The sequence below is a fragment of the Lissotriton helveticus genome, chromosome 6, assembly GCF_964261635.1.
Source record: "Lissotriton helveticus chromosome 6, aLisHel1.1, whole genome shotgun sequence".
Lineage (NCBI taxonomy): Eukaryota > Metazoa > Chordata > Amphibia > Caudata > Salamandridae > Lissotriton > Lissotriton helveticus.
This window is the reverse complement of record NC_136067.1, coordinates 699,120,956-699,134,201: the sequence shown is the minus strand read 5'-3', so window position 1 is coordinate 699,134,201 and position 13,246 is coordinate 699,120,956. Positions and strand designations below refer to the sequence as shown.

Sequence of the window (13,246 nt, the reverse complement as noted above, 5' to 3'; positions counted from 1 at the left end):
CGGTTACCAGCGTAGAATAGAGACTTCACTGTCGAATTCCAGCGTTCGTCTGGGACATTGGGCCAAACTGCGCCATTGGGCCTTTGGCTCATGGAAAGAACACCTTTCAAGAAGTGCCCTCGGTGTGGACACAAATTCCCTCACACCGATCTTCATGTGATTTGCAATCTCTGCTTATCTCCATAGCACAAGAGTCGAGACTGTGAGGCCTGCGATTCGTTCCGGTCCAAGAAAACAATCTGGGACCGTCGAGCTCGAAGAGTAATGGCGCAGTCATCTTCGTTGACACCAGACCTCATCATAGACGAGGCTCCAATTGAAGTAGACGCCGAAGAACAACAACACGAAGACATCGCTTCCGAAGCGGAGGATTCAGCTTAAAAAGCATGCTCAAACTTCACCAATGAGGATTCCTTTACCAGAAAAAGAAGTACCAGTAGATATTTCTCCTGTACATTCACCATGTAGTACACACAGTCTTATACCACAAGATGAGGATGTGTGGGATAGTTACTCACAGGACATAGAGAGTGAACATCACATGGATAACATTAATGACCCAGATGATATTTCTGGGTCATCCGGTGACCCATGGGAAGATTATAATGCACCAGATGCACCAGATCTGCCACAAGATGATGTATACCCATCTAGATCATCTTCCCCAGATGACACTATTGGGTTTACGCAGCTCATTCATAGAGCAGCTACTTTCCATGGGGTAGACCTACACACAGATACAATGGAAGAAGACTTCCTAATAGACACTTTAATGTCATCACATAAGACCACAATACTTAGTGGAGTGGTAAGACATGCACCTGAAATATTTAAGGACCCAGTCAGAGCAAGGGTAATTAATCCCAGACTAGAAAAGAAGTACAAAGCGGCTACAACTGATCCAGCATACATTAAAGGACAGTTACCATTGGACTCACTAGTAGTGTCAAATGCGAGAAAAAGAGCTAATTTGCAGACAACAGGAGATGCTCCACCTCCTGACAAAGAGTCTAAGCTTTTAGATGCTTCAGGAAAACGCACCATTTCACAAGCTGCTCATGTCTGGAGGATTGCTAACTCTCAAGCTTTGTTGGCAAGATATGATAGAGCTCATTTTTGATGAGTTAGAGTCACTCATGCAACACTTGCCAGAGCAATACAAAACCAGGGCTTCTGACCTAATACAGGAAGGCAAAGTTATTACAAATACTCCATAAGATGTGCACTAGGCACAGCAGACACAGCTTCTAGAGCAATAAACACAGGGGTATTGTTGCATAGACATGCATGGTTACGCATCTCTGGGTTTAAACCAGAAGGACAGGCCAGTATCTTAAACCAGCCATTTGACCAAGAACATCTTTTCGGTCCATCAGTTGATAGTGCACTAGAAAAGATGAACAAAGATACTGACACGGCAAAATCCATGGGAGGTTTACAAACACAAGCCCATAGACCTTCCTTTCGGCGCTCCTCATATAGGGGCGCCTCTAAGGGTTTCCAAACTGACCATACCTCCTCTTCTTTTAAAGCGTCCAACCAAACCTTGCTTAATAAAGGATATTATAGAGGAGGTTATAGAGAAAATAACAATAAGGGTAGAGGTAGAGGAAACAACAATCGCAACACCTCTACTCCCAAACAGTGACTTCCCTTCCATCCCCCCCATATCATTCCACTCCTGTCGGGGGAGGTTACAATAGTTCCTACCTGTCTGGAACTCCATCACCACAGACAGGTGGGTAAGACAATAATAATTCAGTTAGGTTATTGTCTGGAGCTCACTTCCACTCCTCCAACAATACCACCCAGACAGCGTCCTATGTCACAGCAACACCTCATACTGCTAAGACAAGAGGTGGAATCTCTACTGCAAAAGAATGCAATAGAACCAGTCCCAAAAGAACATCAAAACACAGGAGTTTATTCTCTATACTTTCTCATACCCAAAAAGGACGGGTCCCTCAGACCTATTTTAGATCTAAGGCCCCTAAACATGTACATACAATCAGACCACTTTCATATGGTCACACTACAACAGGTTCTACCGTTTCTAAAGAAGGGAGACTTCCTTGCCACATTAGATCTCAAGGATGCCTACTTCCACATTCCCATACATCAATCGCACAGAAAGTACCTAAGGTTCATTCTAGAAGGTAAACACTACCAATTCAAGGTACTCCCTTTCGGAGTAACTACAGCACCGTCAGTGTTCACAAAGTGTCTAGCAGTAGTAGCAGCACACTTAAGAAGGGACAACATTCATGTCTTCGACGATTGACGATGGACGATTGGTTAATAAAATCCAAGTCATACAACCAATGTGTACAGCACACGTATCAAACAATATGTCTTCTACACAAACTGGGATTCACAGTAAATCAAAAGAAATCCCATCTCCAACCATCCCTGTCTCAACAGTATCTGGTTGCTACAATAGATACCTCCAAAGCAATAGCGTACCCCAACCCAGCAAGAATGCAAACTATGCAGGATCTTATCAAAAGATTCCAGCCACAACACTCACTACCAGCTCGAGTGTTTATGCAACTAATAGGAATGATAGCATCTTGCATTTTCATAGCGCCATATGCAAGACTACAAATGCGCCCCATTCAAAAGTGCTTGGCTAGTCAGTGGAATCAGGCTCAGCAACAAATAACAGATCTGATGGTGGTAGACGACCGGACATATCGCTCTCTGCAATGGTGGAACACCAAGAACCTTTCCAAGGGCCGGCCGTTTGTAGAACCTGTTCCACAGATAATACTAACCACAGACGCATCTCTCACAGGATGGGGAGCGCATTTACAAAATCACACAGTATAGGGTACATGGACAATGCAACAAAAACTACTCCACATAAACCATCTGGAGTTACTAGCGATTTTTCTAGCTCTAAAATCGTTTCAGCATTACCTATCAAACAAAGCTGTACTAGTCCACGACGGACAATATGACAGAAATGTATTACATTCAAAAACAAGGAGGAACACACTCCCTACAGCTCTCCCGGCTGGCACAGAGCATTTGGAGATGGGCAATTCCTCAGAACATTTTTCTATTAGCAGAACATCTACCAGGAGTTCACAATCAAGTTGCAGATCTGTTAAGTCGTCAAAGATAACAGATACACGAATGGGAACTTTACCATCAAGTTCTTCAGCCATTTTTTCAAAAGTGCGGTCAACCAGAGATAGATCTGTTTGCTACAAAACACGACTCCAAATGCCCAAGCTTCGCCGCCAGATACCCACACCCATTATCCAAAGGCAATGCAGTATGGATGAACTGGTCAAACAAATTTGCGTACGCTTTTCCACCTCTCCCACTAATTCCATTAGTGGTACGCAAGCTACAGCAACATTCTCTCACATTGATTCTCATAGCACCAACGTGGGCAAGACAACCCTGATACACCACGCTACTGGAGATGTCAGTACTACCACATCACAAACTAAAACTCTCTCCACATCTACTATCACAGAACCATGGAGAGATTATGCATCCAGACCCAATGCAGCTCAATCTAGCAATTTGGCTCCTGAGGTCTTTGGATATCTAAATTTACCACCTGATTGTAAGAACGTCATAAAAGAAGCAAGACGCCCTACCACTAGAGCATGTTATGCAGCAAAGTGGAAAAGGTTTGTTGTGTATTGTATTGTGTATTGTACAAATAACAACACCAATCCCATAGATGTTTCCGTACAAAACATTATATGCTATCTGTTACATCTGCAGGTTACATCTTACTGCTATAGCAGCATATCTTCAAAACAGACAACATTTGTCATTGTTTAGAGTACCTGAAATCAAAGCGTTTATGAAAGGACTTAAAAGAATAATTCCTCCTAGAATACCACCTTCTCCAGTGTGGCACTTAAATGTTGTTCTCACAAGACTTATAGGTTCTCCTTTCGAACCATTACATAAGTGTGAATTACAATTCCTTACATGGAAAGTTGCTTTTTGGTAGCTGTAACTACACTTAGAAAAGTAAGTAAGATACAATCATTAACTATTCAGGAACCATTTATACAACTCCATCATAATCAAGTGGTTCTTAAAACAAATCTAAAGTTTCTGCCAAAGGTCATTTCACCTTTCCACCCAAATCAATCTATTGAGTTGCCAGTATTTTTTCCCCAACCACAAACAGTGGCAGAAAGAGCTCTACATACATTATATGTAAAGAGAGCGCTTCTCTACTACATTGATAGGACAAAACCTTTTCGTAAAACTAAACAACTGTTTGTGTCTTTTTCTCCTCCACATAAGGGAAATCCAATTTCAAAATCGGGCATTGCAAGATGGATTGTTAAGTGCATTCAAATTTGTTATCAAAACACACTCTATCCATCCCCCCTAGGGCTCATTCTACCCGTAAATTAGGGGCATCTATGGCATTCCTAGGGAACATACCATTAGACGACATCTGTAAAGCAGCTACATGGTGTACTCCGCTCACATTTACAAAACACTGCTGTGTATATGTGCAGGCAAAACAACAAGTAAGTGTTGGCCAGGTTGTACTCAAAACATTATTTCAAACTACTGCAACAGGCACGGGTGGTCGCCGCTAAGGGAGAAACTGCTGTGCAATCTATGCAATAGTGTGTGGTCTGCAACCCATATGCCTCGAACAGAAAATGCTACTTACCAGTATGCATCTGTTCTTGGCATGTAGGGCTGCAGTAGTAGCATTTTCCTTCTGTTTTAATGTGCTTGAGGAAGTTCTGCAGTGTGTAATGTGTGTCGTTGCAAATAGATGAGAACACGTGCCCTGGAGAAATTATCAGCAGGATTCACCTGCACTACAGAGACTGGTTGGTTCATGCTCCATTGAAAAGACATTTTGGGGTTAACACACCATAGGGAAGTGCTCTGCAGAAGTTGATGGACCATGATATAAAGATGTGCATGAGGTGTCATTTCCAGGGAGACACACTGGCTGGGGAGCAAGATCTGCAAGAGGTAATATTTTCTGTGAGAGAAATCTTCAAGGGATTATTCGCTCTGAAGGATGTATCTGTACATAATGATGATGTGCCAAACCGGTAACACTCCCGTCCTCACAACTTTAGCACCACCATTCCTGAGTCCTTCTCTGAATTTAAGCAATCACTGAGGGCAGGATCAATCTGTACAAATTAAATTAGCCAACCTTGATTATATTGGTATGCTTTGTGTCAAGCATGCATTCTTTGAGATTTGGTTTAGCTGTAACGAATATTTTGCACATTAATCCCCCAAGTTTACAGCTGAAGGAAAAAAGTCGAAGTTTGTATTGGTTGAAATACAGTATCGATTTAGGTGTTTAAATTACAGTAGTTACTGTCAGGGGATATATGAGGTCATTTAAAATCATTTCCTAATGCTAAAATCGATCCAAGTGCGATTTGGGAATGCTTTAGGAGTAGCGCATATTAGGAGCTACTCATATATTGCTTGCACAGGAAAGGGCCATGAGTTTCCACATGTTGCACCTGTCCATGCATAGCACAGTGGTGTGTTGAATAACACATTCACAATGTGTACAAGTACTGCTTGCATGTGTTAGTTTCCATTTTTAACTCTCATCTGTCAATCAAATACTAAAGCACCGAAAACACTAGGTGGTTATTTTCCCAAATAGACAGCCCTTCGCAACAGGTGATGCTGCTTATTATTATTTTTTTTGTATTTGCATTTAGGAACCGAACAAAAGATATACAGATTGAAACTGAGAAAATTAGGGGCTAAATAAACTTAATCCTGTGATGCTCTTAGTCCTCTCCTGAGTGACCACTCAATTCAGTCATTTCTCTCAGATTTCTTCAAAACGTATGCTGTTCTCCCATTACTAAACACCCACTGCTGACCTCTGCTCTCTCCACCAATTGATATATTTTGATCACCACTTTCCTCTCCACACACGTGCAATATTTCTTCCGGTCACTCCACCCAGTGGAAATGACCCTTATTCTTACAGGGAACTTTCATTCCCAGAGCCCACCAGAGCTTCTAATCCTTCATTCTTAAAGTACTTGACCTTTTCTTTTGAGCCATATATATCAAAGCTTTGTACAGCATTTCTGATAGAAAGTCTAAATTGGGAATGAGTAAACCAAAACACCTGCAACCTCTTAGAGCTTGTATGCCACATGCTTAATTGAATATAAGAACTTCTCTTTATTTTTTCAGAGGAATTCAATGACCGAATTTTGCGACCCGAATTAACGGAAGAGGAAATGAAGTCTCTGCACGAAGAGGTGAACAAGATATACAAGACATATTGTCTGGATTCGAGCATTGACAAAATTCGATTTGACCCTTTCATTGTGGAAGCAATTCAAAGAAGTAAGTTGAGAACATTTTTGTTACGTGCGTATGCAAGGGCAAAATTTAACTTGCAAACAAAGGTAGCAGTGAAATATATAAATCGCTAGTCTCTCGAACAAACCTTTTTATGGTTAGTAGGTCTAATGATCTACTCGGAGTGATGAACAATTTTTAGAGTGTGCTGCTTACATTACGCAGCACCCTGTACAGTATTCAACACCCTGCTACCTTAAGGGTGTTAAATATATCATAGCCCCACTAGGTTATGATCTACATTCAACCATTAGATAGGAGTGGTGCACTTCACATCTGTTAGAACAAGTAATAGCTCCTACTTGCCTAAACAAACAGTCTAACAGCTCATATGTCATATTGGAGTTTTATGCCAGTAATTTCCAGTAATTCAAAAATGCAACCGAAATTACTGTGAGAACTACAAGTTTCCAGCAAGTGTTCATATGATATACAGGTGGCATGTTTCGTCTGAAGCAGACTTTTTCAAGGCCCGTGTTTCTCAATTGATGGTCACCAAGGTATTGTTATATGAAAAAAATAAACAAAAAAAATTGACTTTTTATTTAAGCAACAAGGGCTATTCCTTTTTATAACAGATTTGAATGCGCCAGTTGCATCTCATGGTTTCAAAACTTACACTTGATTTGCATTTCAAAATGTGTATTTCAGAACTTGTTTTTTTGTGTCTTTTGCCTTAAACTCACTTTAGCTAATGCACTGTTACTTTTTTAACACTGTAATATTGCATACACTCTTCCCCAAAAAGCCATAAATGTAGACAGAACTGTGGACCAGATGTATGAAACTTTTTGCAGTCGCAAACACTTTGAAGTTTGGCTTGCCAAAAAGTGTGGCCAAGTACGAAACCCATTTCAGCAGTTTGTAAGGATCTATTGATTCCTAAAATGGGTTTGCAGCTGGATATTGATTTGGTATTTGCAAAGGGCATGCTTTGAGCGTCCCTTCAAAATATTGAATAGGTAACAACTGTATTAATAGTTTGTAATGGTTTCGTATATTACCGTGGGGGGTACCACCCTGTTGTGTTCAATGGCCCATTTTATACAGACTCCAACAACCCTATTAAGTCTTTCAACTAGCCCGTTAGTTTGGGGATGGTAAAGAGAGCTTCTGAGATGAGTGACAGAAGATTCTTTAAGGAATTCTTCCACTTCAGATGACCCAAATTGCACCCCATTATCAGAAACAATAGATTTTGGGAAGCCCTCTCTCATGAAAATTTCTTTCAAAAAGTCAAGGATCTCTTTAGAGTCCACTCTGGGTACAAACCTTACTTCAGGACATTTTGTGTAATAATCCATCATTACATAGTTTCCCACTGGGATTCCCGTCATAAACTATTGGGGTGGTAACATATTCGCAGAGAGGAAGGTGCCCCCTATGGAACCTTCTCTACTTTGTGAAGTATGTTAAATGTTTCAGAAGACCACTGGCAACTCTCACTTAAACTTTTTTTTTTTAATGAAACCCATTTAAGGAAATCAGGCTGCCCTAAAAAAAAGATTTTCTTTATATAAAGGAAATCATAGGCTTGATGGTCTGTTGACAGTTGCAGCCCATCATCCCAGTGATTGTGTTCAATTGAAGTGAGTTGCAATTTGTGACCTACGTAATGAATATTTATTAGGTAGGTTACATTATTAATAACTGTAAATCCTTATTTTGCAAACTGAACTATTAGTGCATACGTCGGTTTGTAAAATACTCTTTTTGTTGCTTAAAGACTAGTTACTATTTGCAACCACTTTTTGGGATATACAGTTTGAGACAAGAGTAGGTCAAACTGAGGAATGACGCAGGCTTGGTGAGTGGTATATAAAATGCATACTAGTTAGGGGACATATGCATACGACATTAGGCAAGTGTTTTGAGCCATTTGGTGCCAATGTGTTGCTGAGCTGAAGGGGGTGGGGGAATAGGATGCAGGTCGGACTCATCTGAATGCAGACTTTATAGCACTAGGATGTGCAGGCTTTTGCTCCTCTGCTTCATAGATTTTGGCCTATTCATTGCAGGTGTCTGAATATTTTAGGCAGAATTGTATTTTTGGGGGTCTTTGAGCCGAGATTTAGCTATTCTCTCGCCTACTTGTAATTGCATATATATAACACTTACTACCCCATACCAGGCGTGGAAGTGCTTTACAACAAGTAGCATGCTACCCTGGAACCCAAGGTTGTTATTAATGTTGGTTATTGGGAATAGTCATATCAAGGGGAAAAAACATTATTTGCCTTTCCTCCAGTTTCTTTGTGGTAGATTGAAATTAATGCCAGTTACGGTTGATCATTCGTGGGGGCGATATGGTTTCAGACAAATGATTGGTGAGATAAACAGATTAGCTGGCAAAGGTTAGATATTGCTAAGTTGTAGGGCTTGAGTTTTAAAGAACGCATGGTTGCAATTTTGGAAATGAAGTGTGAACCATTTCCATAATTACAGAGATTAAGACAGACAGACATGAGAGCGAGAAGAGGGTATACTCTAGAAGAAATCAAGAGGATGGAAGGTAAGGAAAAGGTCACTTAGAAGAAAGAAAAGAGGAATTAATGGGAAGTAATTCAAGGTAAATTTTTCATGCTGTTTTTTCGGAATATAGCATAAGAAGGCCTTCTGAGGTAGCAAGCAATCTAAGAAAGTAAGCTGTGTGTATATATATATATATATATATATATATATATATATATATATATATATATATATATATATATATATATATATATATATATATATATATATATATATATATATATATATATATATATATATATATATATATATATATATATATTAATTACCTACTGGCGGTTGCCAGTAGGTATATATAGTTAGGACCTAGTTTCCATAGGAAATCTGCAACATTCTATTGGGAATAACTTTGGCGCCGGTTGATGAATCTTCGCGAATTTCTCAAAGAAGATGGCCCGCTCTGCTCCGCTCCTTTCCTGAAAGTTTTGGGGGGATTCGTCAAGTGGGGGCTGGGAAAAAAGGGGGTCCCAAAACGTGTTTTCCCCATGTTATTTTCCAGAGGACGATTAGACACGGCTACAGCCCGAACGGCTGAACGGAATTACTAGAAATTTGGCAAAATGGTAGAGTCTGATTCGCAGATCACGCTTTTGCTTAATTGATGTAAATCCCTCCAGTAGTTCCTGAGAAAATTAAAAGGAAAAAAAAAAATATATCTGGGCGGATCCTAACCACACATCTCATCGTGAGATCTGATTGGCTGTCAGCACTTCATCCAAGAAGTGTTGGCAGCCATCTTGGGACCAATATACATGATAGCACCTCATTAAAAAGCATTGCAGTTAATAGAAGGTTTTAGGACTTTAGTTACATTAGTTACATTATAAACCATTTGTTGATGGTACTTTATTTGGTATTTTAGGAATTGTGGTGTGTTCTAAGGTGATTTTACCATGTGAAAAAGCCTTCTGCTGGGATATCATTAATCATGTTTGAAAGAAAACTATTATCTCATGCTTTTCCCACAGTGGTTTGGAAGGGGATCTATAAGCTAAACTGAAAGCATATTTTCTGTAAATTCACATTATCTTTCTCAGTCATGTGAGAATGAAGTCTGACATTCTCAGTAAAACATGTACATCCAACAAGGACAGAGACTGTCAGTTGATTCCTTTGTGTTCTACTGCAGCCTCCTAGAGTGTTCTTAAGAACAACTAGAGCGCTAACCGTCCTACTTATTACAAAGGTATGGCACACCTGAAGACATCTTGATTGGAATAAAGTGGTAACTCTTAAAACATTTAATTTAAAAAGGAACCAAATGAGGGGGTATATTTTGCCATAGAAAGTATGATTAGTGCTGCAGAAAGAAAAATTAGGGCACATTTTGAGTGACTTCTCAAATCCTCTTCTATTTCATTAAAATATTCTGACATGCAGTCTCCCAAGATGGCCACCAGAGACAAAAGAGCCCAAATGTAGCCCAAATATCACCCAGATGTAGCCCAAGTATAGCCCAATGACAGAATGTCCCAGAGTGTTCTAAAGAACAACTAGAGCGCTAACAGTCTTACATATAACAAAAGTATGGCACACCAGAAGCCATCTTGATTGGAATGAAGTGGTAAGTCTGAAAACATTTAATTTAAAAAGGAACAAAATGAGGGGGTTCATTTTGCCATAGAAATTATGATTAGTGCTTCCGAAAGAAAAATGAGGGCACATTTTGAGTGACTTCTCAAATCCTCTTCTATTTCCTTAAAAAAATTCTGACATGCAGACTGAAACATGCACTTTGAATACCAGCAGCAGACTTCCCTGGTGAGCAGTAGCTTTACTACAGTGATCTAATGAGCAACTAGAGTGCTAAGATTCAGAATGTATGGCAAATGTGTGACACATCTGAATGCCTTCTTGATGGAACCAAATTAAACAAGCATTGAAAATGCAATAGATCTCACCCTCGTTTAAGTTAAAGCCATTCTGTTTGTAATGAGGTGGCTTTTTAGCTTTGCTTTTATTAGTGTTTTTCAAACTTTCATGTAATTAACATGCATATGTATGCATATATGTATATGTATGCATGCATATATATTTGTATTTATATAGATATGCAGATTATATACGTTTATATATGTATGTATACATATATATATACACATACATATATATATAAATGCATATGCATATATATGCATATATATATGTGTATATGTGTGCGTGTAGAGAGAGGTAGAGAGGTAGAGGTGTAGAGGTAGAGAGGTAGAGGTAGAGAGTTAGAGACTAGTAGAGAGAGAAGTAGTGAGAGGTAGAGAAGTAGAGAGTGAGTAATAGAGAGTAGAGAGTGAGTAGTAGAGAGTAGTAGGGAGCAGTAGAGAGAGTAGCAGAGTGAGTAGTAAGGAGTAGTAGAGTGAATAGTAGAGTGAGTAGTAGAGAGTAGTAGGGAGTAAGTAGTAGAGTGAGTAGTAGAGAGCAGTAGGGAGTGAGTAGTAGAGAGTAGTAAAAAGTGAATAGTAGAGAGTAGTAGAGGGTGAGTAGTAGAGAGTAGTAGATAGTGAGTAGCAGAGAGAGAGAATTGTAGAGAGTAGTAGAGAGTTAGTAGAGAGTAGTAGAGCGAGTAGTAGAGAGAGAGTAGTAGAGAGTAGTAGAGAGTGAGTATTAGAGAGTGAGTATTAGAGAGTGAGTATTAGAGAATGAGTATTAGAGAGTGAGTAGTAGAGAGAGAGTAGTAGAGAGAGAGTAGTAGAGAGAGAGTAGTAGAGAGAGAGTAGTAGAGAGAGAGTAGTAGAGAGTGAGTAGTAGAGAGTGAGTAGTAGAGAGTGAGTAGTAGAGAGTGAGTAGTAGAGAGTAGAGAGTAGTAGATAGTGAGTAGTAGGGAGTGAGTAGTAGAGAGAGAGACGTAGAGAGTAGTAGAGTAGTAGAGAATGAGTAGTAGAGAGTGAGTAGTAGAGAGTGAGTAGTGGAGAATATTCCAAAGTTTGGCACAGCACCACTTGCACAACAAGTCCGATCAAATCATATCACTTAGAGTCCTTATTGAAGTGCTGAATCTTGGTGTATATTCAAATGCTTTTATTTTCCTTAAGTTTATATACCACAGCCAGCCGACGCGTTTCGTTCTGTACAACAGAACTTCTTCAGGGCGTTCTTATTTCCTTCAAGTTATGTCGGTATCCTGTTGTCATATAACTAGATATTTCTTCCAAATGATAGACGAGACGTAAGTACATTCTTATTATTAAGTGACTAGGTATCAATTTTACCCACACAATTCGGGCAGACTTGAGTAATTTATAGCATCCTCAAAGTCAGTCTTTCAAAAATTCCAAAGTATAGGACATGATAATCCAAATCCAAATGTTTCTCAAGAAAAGTCATTTTCAATCGTTCGGTTTATGACTTTTCTTGAGAAACATTTGGATTTGGATTATCATGTCCTATACTTTGGAATTTTTGAATTTTAAAGGTTTTTTAAATGCTAATTCCTAACTATATAAGGCCTGAAACCTATGGTTTTTTCAGTGAATATATATATATATATATATATATATTACCTACTGGCGGTCGCCAGTAGGTATATATAGTTAGGATTTTTTCTCTATGGGATTTTTGAAAATTCTATGTCTAATAACTTTGGCGTTTGTGGACGGAATTGGCTGAAATTTTCAGGAAAATGGCACATTTTGTTTCTGAGCAGCCCTTGAAAATTTGGGGGGGGTTCGTCAAGGGGGGGCCGAGAAAAAAGGGGGGTCCCAAAACGTGTTTTTAACATTGAGTTTTCCATAGGGCGGTTGGCCTCACTTTTAGCCCGAACGGCTGAATGGATTTGCACGAAACTTGGCAAAATTGTAGGGACTGGTAGCCCGATGTGCCTTTTGTAGGTCTCAATATATGTGCTCCAGTGGATTTTGAGAAATTAACGTTTAAAAAAAGATATATATCTGTAACAGCGGACCAGGCAGCGTCCCAGGACGCGTACTTTTCGTGCAACGGAGCTTTGTGAAGCGAAGCTGATTGGTTCTCCGGCGTCTGTCAACATTCCAAACAGTCCGTAGCGGCTGCCATCTTGTCTCTCGGTAGGATCGAGAGACAAGAGGAGGCCAAAGCGAAGGGGCAAATGACCATAAGGGGGAATAGTAGATCCTCGCTGACCCCCTAGGTTTGATGTGGAGGTTTTAAAAGGGCCCCGCGGGGCAAAAAAAAAAAATAATAATAATAATCGAACGGCTGAATGGATTTGCACGAAACTTGGCAAAATTGTAGGGACTGGTAGCCCGATGTGCCTTTGCTAGGTCTCAATATATGTGCTTCAGTGGATTTTGAGAAATTAACGTTCAAAAAAAGATATATATCTGTAACAGCGCACCGCTTCGCGTACTTTTCGCGTTACGGAGCTTTGCGAAGCGAAGCTGATTGG

At 39.7% G+C, this 13,246-nt stretch overlaps 1 protein-coding gene across 4 annotated transcripts in view; it reads left to right on the top strand.

The window, feature by feature from the left end:
- SNX14 (sorting nexin 14) overlaps positions 1-13,246 on the top strand; it is a 647,427-nt gene that overhangs the window by 269,544 nt on the left and 364,637 nt on the right. For all 4 annotated transcript variants that reach the window (XM_078648164.1, XM_078648163.1, XM_078648162.1 and 1 more), the window contains exon 13: positions 6,187-6,342. In XM_078648164.1, the coding sequence (XP_078504290.1) occupies positions 6,187-6,342 (156 nt within the window). The remainder of the gene's footprint in view (positions 1-6,186; positions 6,343-13,246) is intronic.